The 21215-nt window shown below is 44.2% G+C and overlaps 1 protein-coding gene across 11 annotated transcripts in view; it reads left to right on the top strand.

Annotated features, from left to right (window-relative positions):
• ERGIC2 (ERGIC and golgi 2) overlaps nucleotides 1-21215 on the top strand; it is a 196480-nt gene that overhangs the window by 120551 nt on the left and 54714 nt on the right. For all 11 annotated transcript variants that reach the window (XM_085652343.1, XM_085652335.1, XM_085652344.1 and 8 more), the window contains 2 exons: nucleotides 1893-1991; nucleotides 10662-10759. In XM_085652343.1, coding sequence (XP_085508469.1) covers nucleotides 1893-1991; nucleotides 10662-10759 — 197 coding nt within the window. The remainder of the gene's footprint in view (nucleotides 1-1892; nucleotides 1992-10661; nucleotides 10760-21215) is intronic.

Below are 21215 nucleotides of genomic sequence, written 5' to 3'. Positions count from 1 at the left end.
AAAATAAAACAGTGACGTATCATTTTGACTGCCTTCACGTTCATTACATTATTTAAGACCTAGCTTTGAAGTCTAATCTTTTCATGTCCTGCATATAAGCACATTTTTGACCTTACTACATAAAGTTTATTGACGAATTTCGTAGTGGCAATCACTTCTAGCAGAAGAACCGTGGAGCTTAAAGTTCTTTCATATGAAGTGTCTTCCACTGTCTTCGACAAAGGTGAAGTTGTCCTTTAGGTAGTCCCTTTCCTCCTTCATTGTGAGGTTCTACATGGAGTTTTAATTTAAATTATTCTTACTCTTCATCGGTGATATCAAAGAAGAGACTGTAGTCTAGGCCTCTGAAATTTTACCTGGACAGGATCTCAGAACATGTGACTTTAACATATAAAGCTCTTGCGCCGGAAAATAAAGCATCAAAAGCCATTGTAACCAGGTGGATAGTATTTTCCGTTTTGTATTTGTAGATGAGGAGGTTACAAGTTCTCAGACTTTGTCATGTTGTCACTGCAAAGACGCATGGTCTTTTTAGGGGCTAATTTTGGCTACTATGCCTGCTTTTCGTAAGTATTAATCTGTGGATGTATCTTGGAGAGCATATATGCTCCTTTTAGTCAGAGGTGCTCCACAGCGTATAAGCTTGAGGCTTGGCCAGGCAAATGCTGCCTCCCCTCCTTGTGTCCTGTTCCCAACCAATTGAGAAGCAGGGGAAAAGAACTTTACAGTAAATCTAGTACATTTAATCTACATTCTCCTGCCATCTAAGTAGTTTGCATACACGAAACAGCAACTTTACATATAGAGGCAAACCTATGCAAGACATTCTTTTTAGAGGGCCCTTATATGGCCTTTCTAACCAGGTGTGAAGGAAGATGAGCTAAGACAAAGACCACCGGAACCCCCATGAAGCTTATCTTCCCTAATTGAAATCCTCTAGTCTGTTGAGAAATGTAAAAATTGCATAAATAAAACCTGTTTGAAGACCATTGCCTTTGGTCCAAGTTTATTTAGTCCAGTCAGAAATGACTGGTTCACCCCTATGCGTACTTAACACTTAAGTATTTTGTGTACCAAAACAGGATGTTTTAGGTATTACTTGGACTTTTAATCTTGACTATTACCCTTGCAGGAAAATTACGTTCCAGCAACCTGTTTTACTGACAGTCAAGTTTAAAGATTTGACACAACTTTCAAAGATTTTTAAAATAGAAGCAAATACTTCTATTCAATAAGGAAAATAGAAAACATATGCATATTTGTTTGTTTCACTATCTTGTTATTGTCCCCGTTTACTAGTCATTCAATTAAAATTGCATACACTACAATTAATATAACACTTAATGGCTTGTCAAAAGCAGCATTTCTTTCCCCAGATGTTCCTGCCATAAGTGATGCTGACATTCTCATGATTGTATTCTGACCCTGGAACAGCATCCTGCAAAGAGCGGACAGAATGTGGAAACCATCTTCTGTCCATCTTTAAAATTAACAAAAAAAAGCTTTGGTATTAGACTGAGAGATTACTAGATAAATGGATATCTGCACTGTAGCATGCAAGTGAATTGTGTACAGGAAGACCCTTTGTCAACGTATGCCAAAACATTCACTTGTGAATAGTAGCATTGAAAGTGTGGTTGCATCTGACAGTTTGATATAATCTGGGCACTACTTTGTATTATTCTTAATAATTGTATTATTATTACTATTAAAAGATTACTTTTATTCAGATGCCTCTTGCTGTTTGATATCAGTTTGGTGTAATTTGACCCACCAATTGCTACCAATCACCTGTCATCTGTAGTGCAAAGGTGCATGTAGAATATATCATAAATGACATTGTCAAATGTTATTTGTTTTTATTCAAGTATTTAATGCTTTTTTGTTTACAGCATACAACTTTTCTCATCGAATTGACCATCTGTCATTTGGAGAGCCAATTCCTGGCATTATTAACACCCTTGATGGAACGGAAAAAATTGCCTCAGATCGTAAGCATTTATTGCGAAATTAAATTCTTTTTTGTAATGTTCCCTTTGTGATCATCACAGATTGGTAGTTCTCAAGCTACATGATTGATTTGGAACTTTCGCATAGGTAATCTGTAAATTTAGCAAGATTGTAGTAGTGACCTAAGTTGGATAACTTCTTTGCTGAAGGACATTTTCCACTCAGTACTAAAAATATGTTTTTTATTTGTGGGAATTTGTAAAGGTATGCAGATAGACACATTAGCCACCAGGCCATTGCTGAAGTTAAATTACTTGTTCTTCTGCAAGCTGAACTAGATTCCAAAGCAGTTGTGGAAGTACTTAAAGAGGTCAGGCATAGTCTCTGACGATGAGAATGTTTGTGTACTGTTTGACATGAGATCTTTGTATATATCTCTCATACTTTATGCAAGTCTTGATATGCATATGACATGCAATGAGACAATGGTCACACAAGGTGGGTTAATGGAACAGTCTAATGGCTGTTACAAACATGATACAGAAGGAAGTAAAAAGGTGGACGAGAATTGACCAGGGCCCTTATGCTTCAAAACACCTCTCCCTTCTGTGACCCGTAAGGAACACAAACCACACAGTGTTCACTTCGTCCATGTAAGGTAATGGTCACTGGACGACAGAATAATCTATAAAATACATAAATGTTTTATAGCTAAAGACACTGCTCTTAGTGCTAAAATGTTTCCAGTCACAGATGAAGGGAAAAGTAGAACAGGTGGATAAGGAAAATACAGCAGTGCTGTTCACTTAAACGGGTGGGGTGGGACAAAGTGCTACACCCTGTCTTATATAACACAAGATGTATGCAAATGGGGAACTATATACAACACTATAATCGTGGCCGTACATTTAGCAAAAAAGCTTAACATAGAGGCAGAGAAGTCAACATTTCTGACATGTAGAAACTAAGTTAGGGAAAATATTTTCGAGAAATGGGCACTCCGAAACTATATCTATTTGCAACAGTAAACAATGCAAAATTTCTAAACTGCACATCCAGGTTTCAACACCCACTCTCGCAAGGGAATTCTCTGCCACTGAATTGGTGCTCAGTACTTCGTTATGCTCTAACACTACTATTAAAACCTCCCTGTGAACCAATGCATAAAGCCAACCTTGAAGACTAAACTCCGATTACCATTATCAGATCACATCACTACACTAGACTAGTGAACTACTGCTGATACTTGTCTTGTGCATTGGCGGGGGAGACTGCACCTCCCAGGCTTTTCTGCAAAAGGGTGCGGACCAGGAGGAGGAGGAGGAAGGAGCCAACAGAGCTCTATAGAGCATGACACCTATTCCTGCAGCTTGGGATGACTTGCTTATTATCCTCCTTGGGCCGGCAAGCTTCAAAGAGCTGCCGCCTTTGGAATGCAAATCTGGCTCCCCTCACAGGAGAGGCAGCCGCCACCCTTTGTCCAGGACCCCCTCAGCACCTGGACAGGTGGGAAAATTAGCTAGTCAGGTAAGCTTGCTACCTCCAGGCTGTTACCACCCCCTAAGGTAGGCTACTGTGAGGTGGATACAATTTTTCGGAAGTAGCCATCTTTGTGATGACATACTTAGGAATTCTGGGACAGGGTTACGATCACTTACCACAGGAAGTGGTCATATAGGGGGCATAGTGACCCCTAGGATCAGTAGCCCATTGGCTCCTACCCTACAGTCCCCTGACATCCCTAAATTCAGTATTTAGCGGAACCCCTGGCACCAGAGAAGCAGTTCCTCGCGCCCTAAGAAGATAGAGGACACCTAAGAGCCGCAAAAGCAGAGAGGAGAAAAGAGGCATCTGATCTGGTACCGACCCTGCATCCCTCTTCGAAAACTGCACCAAAGATAGCTCGTTCTGCAGCTGTGACTCCAGAACCTTGGGAGGACTGCCTGCCTTCGATAAAGACCAAGATCTCCGGTGAACAGCAGACCTGTTCCCCCTGCATCCTTCAGGAACTCCAAAAGCAAAGACTCTGAGGCCTGCGGAACTCCCCAAAACCCAACACATGAAGCCACCACTGCACCCGTCGCCTCTGGCCTGAGCTCAAGTGGACCATCGGTGTCAACAAGGTCCCCAAACCTCCAGAGCTCGAGTCTGTCGTGGTTTCACCCCTCGTGGTCTCTCCAACCTCAACCGCGACTGCTCCAGTAAGGAAAAACCCAATGCCTAAAGACACCCCTGCACTTGTCGCACCTGGGCCTTAGAAATTGAAATTGCAGTTGGGTACGCTAAACTCCGCTCCACTAGAGCAGATTAATTTCGGCCAAATGGTAGAGTTCACTATCAATGCTATTTATGCCTCTCTGACTCAATCTAACCCTATGATTTTATGTATATCATTTAGATTTCGATTGAGGCTGTCCTACTCATGTCTTACCCAATTAGTCCCACAGGTTTCCCTTCTCCATGCTTTGATGGTGCCAAAAGGGCTTCAGTACTCCGCAAAGCTGAGAGTTCCGCCACGGTCCAAAACCAAACATACATTTCTATCTACAAAGCCTCTTTAAAAAAAATTTTTTTTTTTTAAACTGGAGTTTTTAACTATCACAGATTTAGACACCGTTCTTACTAAGTTGTCAGTAATTGAATTTAATATTAATCTCATTTTAACAAAATGTGCTTCTGTCATGCATCTCCTTTCAAATCCGCCCTATTTCCCCAATTCAAGTGAGGTATATTCCTCCCTTCCAGACAGGCGCTGGCCCTTCACGTCCTAACCCACCTATCCCTGCCGTGGAAGTCTGCTTAGATTCAACAGTCTATTACTTATCTGTACCCCTCCTGTCCATGTCTGGTCCTCCTATTGACTCTTTTTCTCCACCTTAGGTTGTCTCTACTTGGACCTCGCTCCCAATTCCGTTTCCCGATACTGAACCTCCATGTACTCCTGTTCACAATTCAATACCTACACTTCATCCTGCACTTAAAGCATCTCAGTTTCTCCTGGTTTTAGCGGATGCTCCAAATTGCAAAATCCTTGGTTAACTCAAACATTATCAAAAGCATGACAATAGTTCATAGCTAGAGCATGAAGGGACAGGAACACATTGTTATAAACAAATACAAAAGTTAATTTTATTCAAACAATGCAATACATATGAATAATGTAAAAACAGATCACAGGCATACTACAGTCATGTCGACATTCCCTCCGTCATCATTCTATACATGGAGACAGAAAGTACATAGACATGGACAATGACAAAAATAAACAGAAGGATGTCTATTAATTTGTCATTTATAATAATATTTGATCCTAAAAATCGAATCTGTCTACATGACCTATGATATCGTCACGAATGGCTGAGGGCCAAATTCTATTGTAACAAGAATCCAGAGCTGATAAACTTTAATTCATTTCGGCAACAGTCAAAGGCTGGAACCCAGATGGTATTTACACGTGTTACGGCACAGTACCTTCATCAGGAAAAGCCACAAATGACATTTTCATATTGCGTAGGCAGTGGTCCCTTGTGCAACTTAATAAAGATGGAATAAAGTCCTCTGGAGCACCACTTTAAAGAGTTTATCTTAAGACCAACTATGGTGGTTGAAAAAGATACCTGAAATTTATATGGGCCAACCTATGCCAAGTGTCGGTCCCAGGAGACTACCTTTTAACTTGTGAGTTTCTCGCTCAGAGTAGGGCAGGAGGTGGTAGGGGTAGCTGATAATGACAGGGACAAAATCATTTGAGATAACCCTCCCCTTGCATTGCTCCTTCTAGCAAGAGTCCTCTTCAGCATGTGTCCATTCGGCTGGCAAGGACGATACCTTTTCCATAGACCGTGAGTCCGTGGCGAGAGGGGGGTTGAAGTCAGGTAGTCTGCAGCGCAGCCTGTACACCGGCCAAGCTTCTAGTGGTATTGATCTCAGCTCGAACTATAAAATCAATGACCTAGACAGACAGAAAGAAGAGCTGTGGCTCTGAGAGAGGTTTAACCTTCCCACAGCCTGAAGCGTCCATGTGCTGTCAGTGGCAACTCAAAGCTCTGTACAAACGAGCTCCTGAGGATTTTTTAAAGCCAAGAGTCTGTAAGTGAGTTTTTAAAACTTGCCAAGACAGGCCTGTGGATATAGAAAAACTTCTTTGTTTGCTACTGGCTTGATGAGGCGGCCAGCCTTATCCACACTGAGGACAAGGAATCTTCTCCTGTTCCCAGCCAGAAATTAGCTCCTCCATTTGATGGGAAAGCGGGCAGCAGTCCCAGCCGTGTCACAGACGGCGGTAGGAGGCCGTGCCTTTCGCTGGAATGGCGTGCTGTTTACTGGGACATAACCAAAGGCAAAAGGCACGCTTTTGCTGCCCAACAAAAACAAATGAAACAAGCAAGGATAGCGGCAACGTAGACGGTGGAGGAGGCGGGCTTTAGGTCTGGTTGCGGCTGGAGAAACCTACACGACAGCGACTAAGTAATTAAGCAGGGAAGGGTGGGGGATTGAGTTAATGCCGGGCACCCGGGTTAAAGTGAAAACGGGCTCCCTTGTCATAGAAAGCAGGCGCCTATGTGCTGCCTGCAGTAAGACAAACTCAATAAAAGTAGTGCTTACAGACTAAAGAAGGAGTATGTGAGGAAGCACGGGAATCCAACATGGCAGAAGTCTTCGACCAAGCCCCAACAACTGAGAGCACTCCAGCTCTCCCTGAACAAAGGGGGGACTTGATATGCCACTGCGAAGGACTAGACAAGAGGCAAGAGAAGGGTAACGAGGGAGGAGAAAGACTGCAAGGAGAGAATCTAAAACTGGACATACGGGAGGACATAAAGGCGAGCAGCTGGAAACCAGAACCAGCGACCACGGTTCCTGAGGATTTACCAGTCGGAGTATACAGCATCGTGGACCAAGGTACGGGAGCGTCCAAGTGCCCCAGAGACGCCGGAGCCGAGAAGTCTGAAGACTGACGGTTGCGCTGTTCCAATCATGGGCCCCTCAGGTGCCCAGACCACGGCCCAGGAGACGGGTCGTGGTCAGAGGCAAATATCAAGGAATGCACTGGGTTTTGGGTGGGCCTGGTGGGGCGCCAGAAAATAGCAGGCACTTGGGACAGAGAGAAGTGCATGTGGATGGGAGCGAATCCCATCACCAAAAGCCTCAACTTCCTATTGTACATAAAACCCCTGCCTGGTAAGGGGGGCACTCTGGTGAACCCCCTGGAAAAAGTGACACGTTCTAATTCCTTGTTTTAATTTTTTTTTCCTTTTTTAATTTTTTGTGTGTTTAATTTGGGAGCCCTGAAAGATTTGACGCTTCCTGAAGGAAAGGAGACCGATCACCAACAACTGAAGCCTTGAGAGACTGATTTGAATCTACTCCTTTCCTTTACTCTTTTGTTCTTCTTGTGTCTAATAAACATATATGCCACTCGAACCATCACAGCGTGTATCACAACCTCTTATACTACTACAGCGTGCTGTGTAACAACCGAAGTAAAGGGGCCATAAGCCATAGGAGGTTACAAATGAAGACCAGGTGGTACTAAGGAGGGACTATCAAAAAAACTATCTGAACAAGTCAGGTAGACAGGAACCTAACAGGGATAAACAGAAGGTGTAGGAAACAATTTGATCCTTAAAAACACCGTTATTCGGAAGAGAAGTATTATCTCTTTCTATAGTCCCCTCACTCACCAGGGTTTCCCCACGGTGACATGCTTCATCATAGGGGTCCTCCCAGTCCTCTACGGACTGAGGCGTGCTGCGACTTGCGGTGTTACGTAGGAGCACTAGAAATTTTGTAAACTATGTGTAGTGTAAGTGAAGTAGTGGTGGAGTGGGAAAATTAAAATAATCAGCTAGTGGGCTACAAAAATAAACTTTATTGGTGCTCTAAGCTGAAAAAATTAAAAACGGGGTAATATGACAAGGGACCCTAACTATGATGGAAAGGTGTGCCTAGCATATTTTGAAGTCAACTAGTTTCGAGCTCCCCAGCTCTTCGTCAGGACTACACTGGGACCAGCCCAGTGTCGAGAAACTTACCACTCCTAGTCAACCTTAATAGGGTGAAATAAGTGTGATGCCACAATAGTAAGGCATGCGTTTTAAAATATATACATACTTAATGTACGTTAGCACACTGATCTGTAAAGTACAAAATCACAGTTAATTGCGAGGAAAAATATATACATATATATGCGCATAGTGTAATACGTAATAGTAACTAAGTTGTGAGCACACTACACACAGGTGGATGCATCCACCTGTGTGTAGTGTGCTCACAACTTAGTTACTATTACGTATTACACTATGCGCATATATATGTATATATTTTTCCTCGCAATTAACTGTGATTTTGTACTTTACAGATCAGTGTGCTAACGTACATTACGTATGTATATATTTTAAAACGCATGCCTTACTATTGTGGCATCACACTTATTTCACCCTATTAAGGTTGACTAGGAGTGGTAAGTTTCTCGACACTGGGCTGGTCCCAGTGTAGTCCTGACGAAGAGCTGGGGAGCTCGAAACTAGTTGACTTCAAAATATGCTAGGCACACCTTTCCATCATAGTTAGGGTCCCTTGTCATATTACCCCGTTTTTAATTTTTTCAGCTTAGAGCACCAATAAAGTTTATTTTTGTAGCCCACTAGCTGATTATTTTAATTTTCCCACTCCACCACTACTTCACTTACACTACACATAGTTTACAAAATTTCCAGTGCTCCTACGTAACACCGCAAGTCGCAGCACGCCTCAGTCCGTAGAGGACTGGGAGGACCCCTATGATGAAGCATGTCACCGTGGGGAAACCCTGGTGAGTGAGGGGACTATAGAAAGAGATAATACTTCTCTTCCGAATAACGGTGTTTTTAAGGATCAAATTGTTTCCTACACCTTCTGTTTATCCCTGTTAGGTTCCTGTCTACCTGACTTGTTCAGATAGTTTTTTTGATAGATATATTTGTGGAGGGTGAACCTAACTTTTACCTCTACTTCCCCCTATTTCTGGATAACTAAGGAGGGACTAACAAGCCTATTAAGAAATCAGAAGCCAGCACTTACGAAGGACAAAGACACAAGCCTATGACAGATCTGGGCAGAGAGTGGGCAGGGCTTCTCTTCCATACTCCACTACAACAGCTCGTCAGAACAACACATGTGCGCTGATTCAGACTCGACCTAAAAAGGAAGGTTTTGACCTGGCAAAAGAGTTTATCTTGCCATGTTGCATTAGCAGTTTTAACCCTGCTGAACTAGGCTGCAGTTACAGGCCTAGAGTCACATTTTCATGTTTTCACTTTTGTCACTAGTGGTAGCACATTTAAGTGCTGCAGTCGGCTAGTGACAGTCCGCTTACTAGCCCTGGGTACCTCTTGTATCATGTACTAAGGACTTATGTGGTAAGTTATATAAGCCAATCGGATATTAGCCAATTGTACACGCACTTTGGGGATCAGAACACATGCCCTGAGGCCTGGACAGCAGGGCCAAGTACTCTACAAAGTTGAAATACCAGCGACCTCAGTCATAAAACTTCGGGGGAGGGGGGCGGAGAGTGATCATACAAAAATAGGTCATTTTATTTAGGAAGACATTAAGACAGACAAGTATTGACAAAATTCTGACTCAAGAATGATCTATGTTTGCGACGTGGTCATGATGTTGAACAACATTGACAAAAGTGTGTCCCTCTTTTCAATCGGAAACTGTGTGATATAAATGTATTCATCTGTCATCATGCATGCACACTTATGTCATGATACTGTCCCTGCAACAGCAATTATTATTTTTTTGCTCCCTGATCTGAGTAAAGGAATGATGCATGTCATACAATTCGAGGGAGGGACAAACGGAAGTAGAGGTAGGAAAGTCATTACATAAGAAGCAAGCAAACGAGTGTGTAAAGAAAGCCAACCTCGTGGTAAACAATGGGCTGACCCAAAGCTTGCTGTAAGTATTGGTTTACTTCACAGTAGGTTTTTTGACAATGGACAACTAAAGCTGTTTATGGCCCATAGTTAATAAAAGAAATCTTCAGAAGAAGGCGACACATAGTGCCATTGTGGGTTCACTTTCCAATGTCATAGATTCTGCCTAAGGTTGACGCATAAAAATAAAAAAACGTTTGTATTATTCCTGAATCCCACCATTGGATGGTTGGATAGTGCACAGCATGTTCATTGAAAACAGTTTCAAACTCTAAGCTATTGTTACAGGTAAGACTATAGTTCATTTTCTAATAGAGGAAACTGACATTGATTTCCTAAACTTCAGTGCACATTATCTGCACTACTGCACCACAGATATTTGGTCCTGAATAGAATGATAAATCTGTTTCATTTGTCAATAGTTTTTGTTGTTTGAAGCGCTTCAGAGTAAAGCCTACTTTACAAATGACTTGCAACACAATACTTTCTGGTAATGTTGAACATCCTAACGTTTTCATGCAGCATATCTCCGTGGGTCGCCAGTATCCATTTAATTCTCTACAATGTACTGCAATTTATTTGTAACTAACCACCAATTTGCTACGTTGTTAAGACTTTTCAAAGTGTGCCCCTAAGGTTCAGTTACATTTTGATCTTTCACAGGTGAGAAAAAATTTCTTTTTTGAATAGCAGATTCAGTACTGCAACCATGAATAAGTCTAATTTTTAGATGTGTTTTTGTAGTGTTGCTGTAAATCTGAAGCCATTTATTTTTTTTACTAGACAACCAGATGTTCCAGTATTTTATCACAATTGTGCCAACAAAACTCAGAACCTACAGAATCTCATCTGACACTCATCAGTTTGCAGTGACAGAAAGAGTAAGTCAATTGATCTGTGTGAAGACATTCATGTAGAATGAACAAGCGGTGGCTCTTGGAGCTAAGATTTTATAAGTGCCCTTTCAGTATGTTGACCATTCAATCTATTATTTTATGTGGATGCTTTCTTCATACACCTGAAATGTGAAATCTCCATCCATATCAATTGTGAACCATGGCACTAAGGACTTTGTGTGTTTTTAGCTGGTGGTAGGTGAATTGGTACATACTGTTTGGATATACCTGGAGGTGTTTTTAGCTTCACTCATCTGGTTCCCTGCATAGCCACTTTTATGCTTTATATAAGAACTCCCATAACAACTTTGGTTGAGTCCGCCCAGGTAGTACCATCTTACCTGGGTGTGGAAAGACGCCTATGATGAAGCATGTCACGATAAGTGAGTGAGGCGTCTTCTCCAATATCTGTGGATATTACAACCAAACAACTTTTGGAGGAGAAGTAAACTGTACGGGACCACTTTCACTCGTTTCCCCTTCCTTTTTTCCTTCTGTCTTAGTCTAGACATCCCTAGGGATATATAGACAACAGCAGTTGCTTTTTTGTGATGCGATTGTACCGGGGTGAATTGATAACAGTGCCAACTGGTTCATATTACTAATCGCTGTTAGAAATGGGATCTCTGGTTGGCTAAGGCGTGCGCCAAAGCCAGGCAGAAACCACCACTCTAGTCAGGGCAAGGAAGTTACACGCCAAAGATAACCCCTGCTCACCCCCTTGGTAGCTTGGCACTAGCAGTCAGGCTTATCCCGGAGGCAATGTGTAAAGTGTTTGCGCACACACACAGCAGCAACACCCCAGGCACACCGCAAAAGGAACTCCACACAAGGTTATATATGAAAATAGCCTTTGTATTATAATAAACACATTAGATCATAATCACATAATATACACTGTGCCAACTGGCACTGGGCAGTATCTACAGGGGATTATAAACACCTGACGGGGCCAATTGGGCCACTGTCCGAACAATCACAAAGGGAAATTAGCAAATGTAGAACATATACTAACTGTAGCATAAATTATAGATGTAGAACAAAACCAGTAACTACTGGTAAAAGTTAGGAACACACTACGCAATCATGATCACATTAGGCCTAGAACACAGAATGCAATCACTGTAGGCATAAACACCTGAGATCTGCAAACCATTAGCATAACGCATTACGCACTTAGCATCACAAGCATAAATTCATTAGGTAATACCTGAAAGCATGAGCACCAGTCGATATAGCACATATAATAAATGTGGAACACTACCAGTGATTACTGGCAGACACTGGACTCAGTAGTAGAACCTGTAACATAAAACATATTATGCCAGCAGCATCACATCAGGCGCAGACCACCTTATGCGCCACTTTAGAACTATTCGCCCTTTGTCAGGTAAAGTCAGGGCGGGCTGCAATAGCCGCAAAAGCAACGTGAGCCAAACTCGCCTAAACGTGGCAGCTGCCCATTACTTGCTGGACAGCTGTGTAATCACAAAGAGGGGCACAAGCACTCTGTGTGCCCTTTGGTGCCAACATGCGCAAACCGTCGCAGCTGCCTGCGCTCTCGCAGGGCAGCTGGGGTCAGGGAAAAGCGGGCCCTGGCACGACTGTGCCCTCTGGGCCTTTCTGGGGCTCTTAAAACAATATTGCCCCTGTTGGAGCCACACGGGCTCTAAAGTAATTATGCTCAAGCGTTGGAGTCCCGATCTGGGACTCGGAAGAACCAAATGGCCCGACGTAGCGGCTGCTGGGCAGCTGTGAAGAGTTGCGCGGGCACCAACACTGCGGCGCCACTCTTATTAGCTAAAAATGCCCCCGATGTTGGAGCGACCCCCTTATCAGGTGGGGGCCGCTCAGGAAATAGGCCAGGCTTGGACCGGCACCAACATTGCACACGTGGAGCCCCCCAGCCCTTCTCAACTCACCAGGCTGCTCTCTGGGGACTCCGCTCCTTTCCTCGCCGGTCTCTGTACCACACGCGGTACACGGGACCCCGCCTTCCCTTTGCCCAGACTCTCTCTTCAGCTGCGCAGCTTCTGGGTGGTTGCCAAAGCGGGGTAGGCTCCTGCCTGGCTTCTCTGTGTTCACGGGGCTCCCTCGACACCACAGGAGCCCCTCTCGACCCGCAACACCTCCGCCTCCCTTCCGGCCGGACTCGGCTCCCGTCTCGCGATCTCCCTGGTGCCGGGACTTCCCGCCTCCGCTTGCCATCACGATGACTGGATGGTGGGAGTCCCGGTTGCCAGGCAACACTCCGTCTTCCCTCGGGCCGCAGTGGTGAGTTTTCTCCTTCCTTCACAAAAGCGGCGATGCGGGGTGGGCACCCGCCAATAATGAAATTTAAAAGTGCGGCAATGAGGGGTAGGCTCCCACTTCCTTAAGTATTCAAAGCGGGGTAGGCACCCGCTATGAAGGCACCGATGCGGGGTGGGCTCCCGCTCGGTTTTCACACAGTAATCAGCGGGGTGGGCTCCCGCTCAAGAAGGGCACAGATGCAGGGGGATCCCCACGCCGGGGATTCCCTCTCTAAAATGATCGCAGCTCTGTGCTGCAGTTAAAAACAGAAGCGCTGCTCTTCTTGGGCAGAAACTAGAGTGCTCCCCAGGCAATAAAGATATAGCGCTTCCCAGGCGCTTGAAGTCCCAAAACCCAGTGAAAAAGAATGGAGCGCTCTGGCCAGCAATAAAGAGCAAAGCGCTCTTGCCAAGAAAGGCAAAGTTTAGGGGGCACAAGGCTGGGCTCAGGCAGGCCAGCACACAGGGCCCTCCAGCAGGGAGGCAGTCCCTTGTGGCGGTTCCTCCTGGAGCCCAGCAGCAGTAGCCCCCAGCGCCAGGACCAGCACCACAGAACACACCATTCATGGGTCACAGCTCCTTCTCTTATACACAAATTTCCTTTGTCACAAAGGTGCAGGGCCAGGGGGAAACCAGATGCAACTGGTTTGGGGGATCTTTGGAGCATTTTGTTTTGCTCAGCTCCTCTCTCCATTGTCAGGTGGGGGCTAGGTGCTCAGACGCACCACAGGGGGCGGAGCCAGCATTGTGGAGGGAAGGCCCAGTCCTATTCAGGTCCCAGGTGCAACCCCTCCCTCCCATCTAGATCTCTCTATTCACCACTGGGCTGACTCACCCTGGCTTCTGGAATTCCCCACACCATCCAGCACCTGTCAATCACAAGCCAGACATGCACTCCACATCGGGCAGACAGGCAGGTACACACCACACAGAAATGCCAACTTCTAAAAGTGACACTTCTCCACCAGTCACAATAAATCTGCGCACACCATTGCGCAGCATTTATTCTCACGAGTTCGCACATACTAAACTCGACCCTGCACTCTGCACACGCCAGGAATTACTATGGACCCACACATCCCCCATGCATTCCTATGGGAGGGCAGGCCAGTCTCACTAAATGTAACACATAGCGCACGCACTTTACACTGGGACACAGTGCTAAAGTGCTTAGAGGCCTAAAACCACTAACACTACCTAGGGAAAAAGGCTAGGATAGCTACAAAAAGTTTAGGGGTGAACCTGCCAAAAGGGCCAGGTCCAACAATCGCCTACATAGGAAATCCTACCCCTAAACAAATTAAGCTTGATATTTACTAGCAGTGGAAAAAGGAGAGTGATAAAAGAAATAGGAAGAAATCAAAACATCTGACAATAACCACATATCAAGTAGTGTTAATACTCTAAAGGACCACCACCAGACAAAGAAAGTAAACAAATAAAGGGTAGGAAAAAAGATGGCACGTTCATCTAATTTCGGTGCTCTTCAAAATAGATATAGTTCCCAACAGTGGGAATAGATAGAAGAGCTGATGCAACAACTCCCTGACCATACAAAAGAGAACGAAGACACTAATTCAAGAGGGTAAGACCGTAGCAAACACCTGCCTTGGATGTGCATGAACCCATGGCTTTAAGGAGTCGTGCCTGGCTAAGAGTATGAGGCTTCAAACAGTCAGCCTATTCCTCTACCAGAAGTATACCTTTTATGGAGGAGAGTTTCTTTGAGACTTCATTGGCTGACTCCCTCCAATAGATAATGGACAATTACACAGCGAAGACAGTGGGGGCCCTACAATTCAGAGAATATTTAGGTGTGCCAGTACTCCTTGCAAGAGACTGATGGGGCGAAGAGGTTTTCAGCCCTAAAACAAACATAGCTCACATGGAGTCATTATCCTGGGAACAAGCATGCCATAGCAGTATCCATTACCACATAGACTCTCCTTTGAAGGTATAGCCAGGGAAAAGGCCTAGACCATTAGAGGGTTGGCCATAGCCACCAAGTGACTCACAGAGAAGACGCCTTGAACTTACACACTTGCAGGGGGCAGACTGGGAGGTTTCCACTAAAAATGGTGACAAATCACCCCCAACAAATTAATTCTTAACATCATAAAATACAGTTGCAGTATAGTTATACAAGATGTCCCCAAATGTTAATCCAAAGAAAAGGTTTTCAAAGAAGAAGAATTTTGCCTTTTAAAGCAGTACCTCCTACTAAAGGGGAGATACAGGGGCTGCCAAAAGAATAACAGAACCAGGGAGTGTAATCTGTATACTTCCTCATTGTTTACACTGAGGCCCATCATAGATCTGGGATTCCTGAATATAGTCATCTGAGCACAAAATGTTAAAATGACCACACTGCATGAAGTAATCACACTGGTAAAAGAAGGAGACTACATAGAGTGCATAGACCTCAGGGACACTTATTTAACTATTCTGGTGAACAGCAAACACAAGAAGTACTGCAAGTCTGTGGTAAACTACTCACATGACCAATTCAGAGTGTTACCCAATACTGTAAATTCAGCAACAAGAGTATTTACTAAATGTGTTGCCAATGTAGCAGCTTGCATAAGAATGCAGGTGATACATGTGTACCCCTGTTTAGAAGAGTGCCTTGTAAATGCGAAGTCGCAAGAACAGTCTAAGACTGCATACCAAGAGTGACAGAGACCATGCACAGACTGGGCTTCTCGCTGAACATGTAGAAATCCTAACCCCTTCCCATGAAGGAAGGGGTATTCTTGAGGACAGAGTTAACCTTTGTGACAGCAAAAGCATACCACATTCAAAAGAGTCCTGGTATTGAAAGAACAAGTTCACCTACACCAGAAGGGACAGTCCAACAGTGAAAACAATGATGAAATTGCTAGGTATGATGGCTTCTTGCTTTTCTCTAATCCCATTTGCCAGACTCCATCCATGAATAGCTGCAAAGCCAATGGCTACAATTGATGGCGGACAGGGAGAGTTTACTGGTTGCTGAGAAAGTACAGAAGGAGTTGAATTGGTGGGCAAAAGAGAACATCACAGTAGGTGGACCATTCAGACAACCACTTCCATCAGTGACCATCACCAGAGACTCATCCCAATGGTCATCCCCAGTGATTTGAGGAAGGCGTATCACTGTTCCAGGATCCTCGCTTCCCCTTTTCATGCCTGTGCCGGTACTGACTGCCAAGAGCCTTCCCACCAGTGCGACTCCCTCCATTGATTTGGTAACTAACAGATAATCTTGTCTCCTTTTTGAATCGATTGATAAAGTGTACCAAAAATTGATCTTGTAGAGAGCTTGATTATTAGAAAGTGGGTTTGCCTGTTGAATAGAATGCGTGCCAGTTGGCTCATTCTGTGCTTCTGCCTGCGAGTTTCAGTGCGGACTGGAGCAGGAGTCGCATCCCCTCCCCATTTCCCCTTCTGAGGTTGCGGTGGTACTGGCAGTGGCACCTGCTCCCCACAGAGACGGGCATGGGGAGCAGGGAGGCATACTGCCTTGCTCCTGAGGTTCTGGTCTGCCCCGGGAATATCCTTACTCAGTCTGGCCTGGGGGATGGGGTACCCCAGGAAAATCTTAATGTGCCCCAGGGGGTTAGGGTCCGTAGAGCCAAAGATGATCTCAGTGAGTGGGCCCCCATTTATTTCTCCTGCCCATGAAAAATAAATTGTGGGGTGCGCCGACTCCCATTGGCTTGGCACTACCCGGGAGAATTTGGATATTTTGCAACAGGTCTATGCACGCTTTTTTCTCCACCTTGTACCTTCAGGGAACCAAGATTTTCAGGCCTGTAATTCTCTCCGCTCCTTGCTGATTTATTTGAATCTGGTTTTTGTTTTGCTAAGGGTACCAGCTCTAGCCCTATGAATATTTTCTTCAGCCCTCCTGGCCTCTAAAGGGTATATGTCTGGGAGCTTGATATTGTTGATCCCTCGCAAAACTTGTCCTTTGCTTGGTCTCCTGATTAGGCTTGGGTTAAATTTTAATTATGCCAGGTTCATCAGAGTAATTTTAGTAATTCTAGATTTCTCTTGTGACTCTAAATTACCAAAAATTACACCTGTTTGCTTAATTTGTGGCAAAAATGCCTTCCCAATTGTACAGGAATAGAGAGCGGGCGGCTGTTGGCTACTGCTGTTGATGTTCTGTTGCATTTAGCACTATTTTCTTAACACAAAATGCATCCTCTGATAAATGTTTGACACAGGAGCATTTTCAGCTCAGAAAATATTGCTAAATGCATGGTTACACTTCTTGCATTATTCCTGGTAACTTTGCTGTAATTTTGCTCGGTTATGCTACAGAAAACTACACTAGTTACACCCATGCACAGTGGCGCTGCAGTAGAGAGACCAAACCTAGTCCTTGGTGCCAGCTGAAGTCGAAGTCCTTCAGTTTATCTTCGCAGCTGAGATAGGTGACTTCTCCTTTCAGCTGGGCATTAATCCTGCGTCACAGCCACAGTTCCAATGTCTTCTCAAAACTCTTTCTCTTGTGCACATGTTTTTAAGTGAAGGGTGGCAAGCGCTGGAGGTTGGACACCTCTTCCCAGTCAGAGGATGCTACTTCATCACCCCGTGCCCCAACCCTCCTGCACAAAATTCTGGACATGGCCCCCTTCAGGTGGTCTATGGAAAGCCCTTACCTGGGAGTCTCAGCAAACGCACTAACTGACACAGCTGCCTGATCCCTTCCCACCAACGCTTCAAAGGGGAGCCACTCCTGTGTTTGGTTACAGCGGTCTGGCCTTTCTCCTTGGTTTCTGTGACCTCGGACTTTCCCAGGCCAGGCACAATTTGAAGAGTTAATTAACACATGCGGATTTTCTTACCACTCCTTCCTTTCCCAAGAACTAGGTCAAGCACTGTAAATGAGTTCTATTGTGTAGCGAGGCCTTTGATCCTCCTGCTGACCAGCAGAGTAACAAATTTGGCCCAATTGAGGGGAGGGGGGCCAAGGACCTGGAATCTAATTATGGCTGAGCCAGGAAATATAGACATTTTCATAGTGCCATAAGAAGTGTACATATTATGAGAGTGATTCGGATGTAGGTTTACTTTAAGATTGATACCTCATTGATGCTGTAGGCCGAAGCAGGGCGAAACTGTACTTTGGTGCTGATTTTGCCTATAATGTGTATTTCAGTTAAGCACCACAGAACTACGATATGAATGCTAACTCACAATATAAGATCTAAATCAAGTCTGCACCAGTCCCTGAAGGGTTCTTCTGCGAAAGATTACTTTTGCGCAGATACCGAGCTGAGCTAAACTGGTAGTGTCACATGTGTACACACATGTGCAGGCAGTTACTACTAAACAGCCTTTTCTGTGATTTACCAAAGACCATCATCTTAATAAACAACCCGAAGTTTATGCCTAAAGTCCCTACTGAGTTCATTTCCTCTTTTTACTCTTTCCCTAATTTAAAATGAGCAGAAAAAACTTTGCACTCCCCGATTGTCTGAAGGTGCATTAGAATTTATATGGACAAAACAAAAGATTTATGTACATCAGACCAGCCTTTTGTGCCTTATGGCCTTCCAGGAGAAGACCTCTCACTATCCAAATCGAGCATAGGACGTTGGCTGACAATCTGCATCATCTACGCTCACAGCAAGGTGCAGTGCCCACTCATAGGAAGAGTGAGACCGCATCCCACAAGAATCATGGGGACAACTTCTGCACTTAATGCTGCAGAGCATGTACAAGATATTTGAAGAGCGGCCATATGGAAAAAGTAGGCACACTTTCACCAAGCACTACTGCCTGGATGTGAATGCTGCAGATGATTCAGCATTCAGGCAGGCAGTTCTAGTAACCTGTTTCTGTAAGGCTAAAACTGCTTCTCTTTTTATTGATATGGTATGCACTGCTTACTACTCTGATTCAAGCATGTGAATATATGAAAGATCCAGTGGAGGAGTGCAAATTAGTTTCTGACCTGTAACTCTAGTACTCTTTCCTGTGACTTTGGGTGGCCTTTCAAAAACCACCCTTACTGCACTGGTGGGAGCCATTCACGAGTTTCCCTTATTCCTCAGACATTAAATTCCAATGCCCAGGACCTCACTTGGCAAACCTTTCATGATTGCCCATAAGTGACAAACAAGTACCCTTGTAGCTCTGATGACAACAGCAAAGCAGACAATGAAGTGCGTGCAAAAGAAAATATGCATCTCTAAAAATGAATACTAGCATGATTTGGTAAACTGGAAGCTCACAAAATAGCAAGAGTAAACAATTGTTTGAAAAAAAATTGAGAAATTAAAATAAATGTGTGTATGAACTGATTGAATTTTTCCAGATGTCAGCTTTTTGTAGAAACCAATGAAATGTTCCACATTTAATTTCAATTTTGTGTAGTAGCACACATTATGTCCCCCCCCCTAGGGAGAGAGAATGTGTTTGCTAATGTGTGTGTATGTTTGTGTGCATTTGCATGCTGTCTTTGTGTTCATGCACCATACAAGAGCCTGATCTATTGCTGTGCATACTTTCTAAATGGTGTAAAATGACAGCTGCTTAGCTCAGTTTCTATTTTGTTGAAGAGTCTCAATGTGTTATTGCGGACTCTTGCCTCTCCTTTAAGCTCCTCTTCTTGTCAGGCAGCCTAAGCCGCATTGATCGTGCCTGCAGGTTACCATCCACCCCTTTCGTACTCCCTGTTCATTTAGTATGTTGGTTAGGAGTATGAGATGGATACCTGATAGATACTTGAAAACAGAGTCCATTCCCTTTTCTGTTCCTGAAGATATTTAGGCATGCAGGCCTGGATGCCTTTTATTATAATACGCGTTATCTCTGTTGTTGTGTGAGCTGCATGGATATTACCAAAACCCACCAGAGGATTAGGTTTACAACTCTCGGTGGGGGATCAGATTACCATAATGGCTTTGAAAAATAAAAACACTTTACAATAGGTCCAGATTTGCATGATGACATATGTAGAAAACAATTATCCTTTTGCAGGTGATAGAGAACAGGGGGAATGAGTAGAAGCCATAAAAGCTATTTTGCATCTGCCTTTATTGGTAGTTGGCTCTTAAGCTCTTGCTATATTGTCTGTATTGCTTTTAGCAGGCCCGTCTCTGCTCTTTATATTGCACATACTAAACATCTACATATGGCAGCCTTGTTTTTGTTTCCTTTTTCATTAGCCCATTCTGAAGGGGTTATTATTGTGCATCTGTCTTCTTCCATAGACTGAGTTGCCTTTTGCTTTACTCATTTTGTCGACTTGTAGCAATGTTCTGAAGTGGAACTGCTGTGCTGTTTCTCTGGATGCAGCAAAGATTTGTTAGAAAAGGGTTATTCAGTGTGTTTCAGTGCTGTTAGATCATGGTGTTATTAAAGCTGTGCAATTCTTTCACCGTTTAAAGTTTGTACACAATAAATGAACAATGAAAGGATACAGGGTTTTTATTTGAAGCATGCTTTGCTTCCAGAATTATGATCCATATACTAATAAGAAACTGATCTGGTTTTATTGAGAACGAGGGGAAAGGCGCGTAATATACTCAAATCTTGGTTCTGGATCGCCCGAAAGTGTGTTTAATCTACCCTGCCTATGTCTTAATAAATGTAATCTAGGATCAAACTCCATGTATAATGGCTGTCTACTCTGCTGCAGTCACGCCTATCTGAAAGAGACACGTTAGTGATATATTCCTTACCTTAGAATATCCCCAGGCATCAGACTGGATCCGGAAACGTTTCCGTCAGCAGTGCCCCTGCACATCGGTAGGTGGCGTTGTGCGGCACCTCGTCCGTCGCTGGCATCGTAAGCGCCAAGATGGCGTCACGGAGACTACTTAGGCACCACCCATGCGCGCTGACGTAAGTTCTTTCTTTTTCCGCGCCAGAAAGCGCAGATCCGGTTAGAGCACTTTTTGACTATCTTTTTGAGACTTTTTGTCTCCTGTAAGTTTGAGTCTACTCTGGTGCATGTAGGGATGCCTGGTTTTAAGTCTTGTGGGGCCTGCCGTCGCAATATGTCTGTGGCAGACCCCCACGACGTCTGTCTCTACTGCCTGGAGAGCGACCACCACTCCCGGTCTTGTAAGGACTGTTTGGCCATGGCCCCGAAGGCCATGAGGGAGCGGCGCCGGAAGCTGTTTGACGTCCGGCACTCGTCCCCGTGCGGT

Source organism: Triturus cristatus, chromosome 4_1, assembly GCF_964204655.1.
Source record: "Triturus cristatus chromosome 4_1, aTriCri1.1, whole genome shotgun sequence".
NCBI lineage: Eukaryota > Metazoa > Chordata > Amphibia > Caudata > Salamandridae > Triturus > Triturus cristatus.
This window is presented reverse-complemented; position numbering and strand designations above follow the sequence as displayed.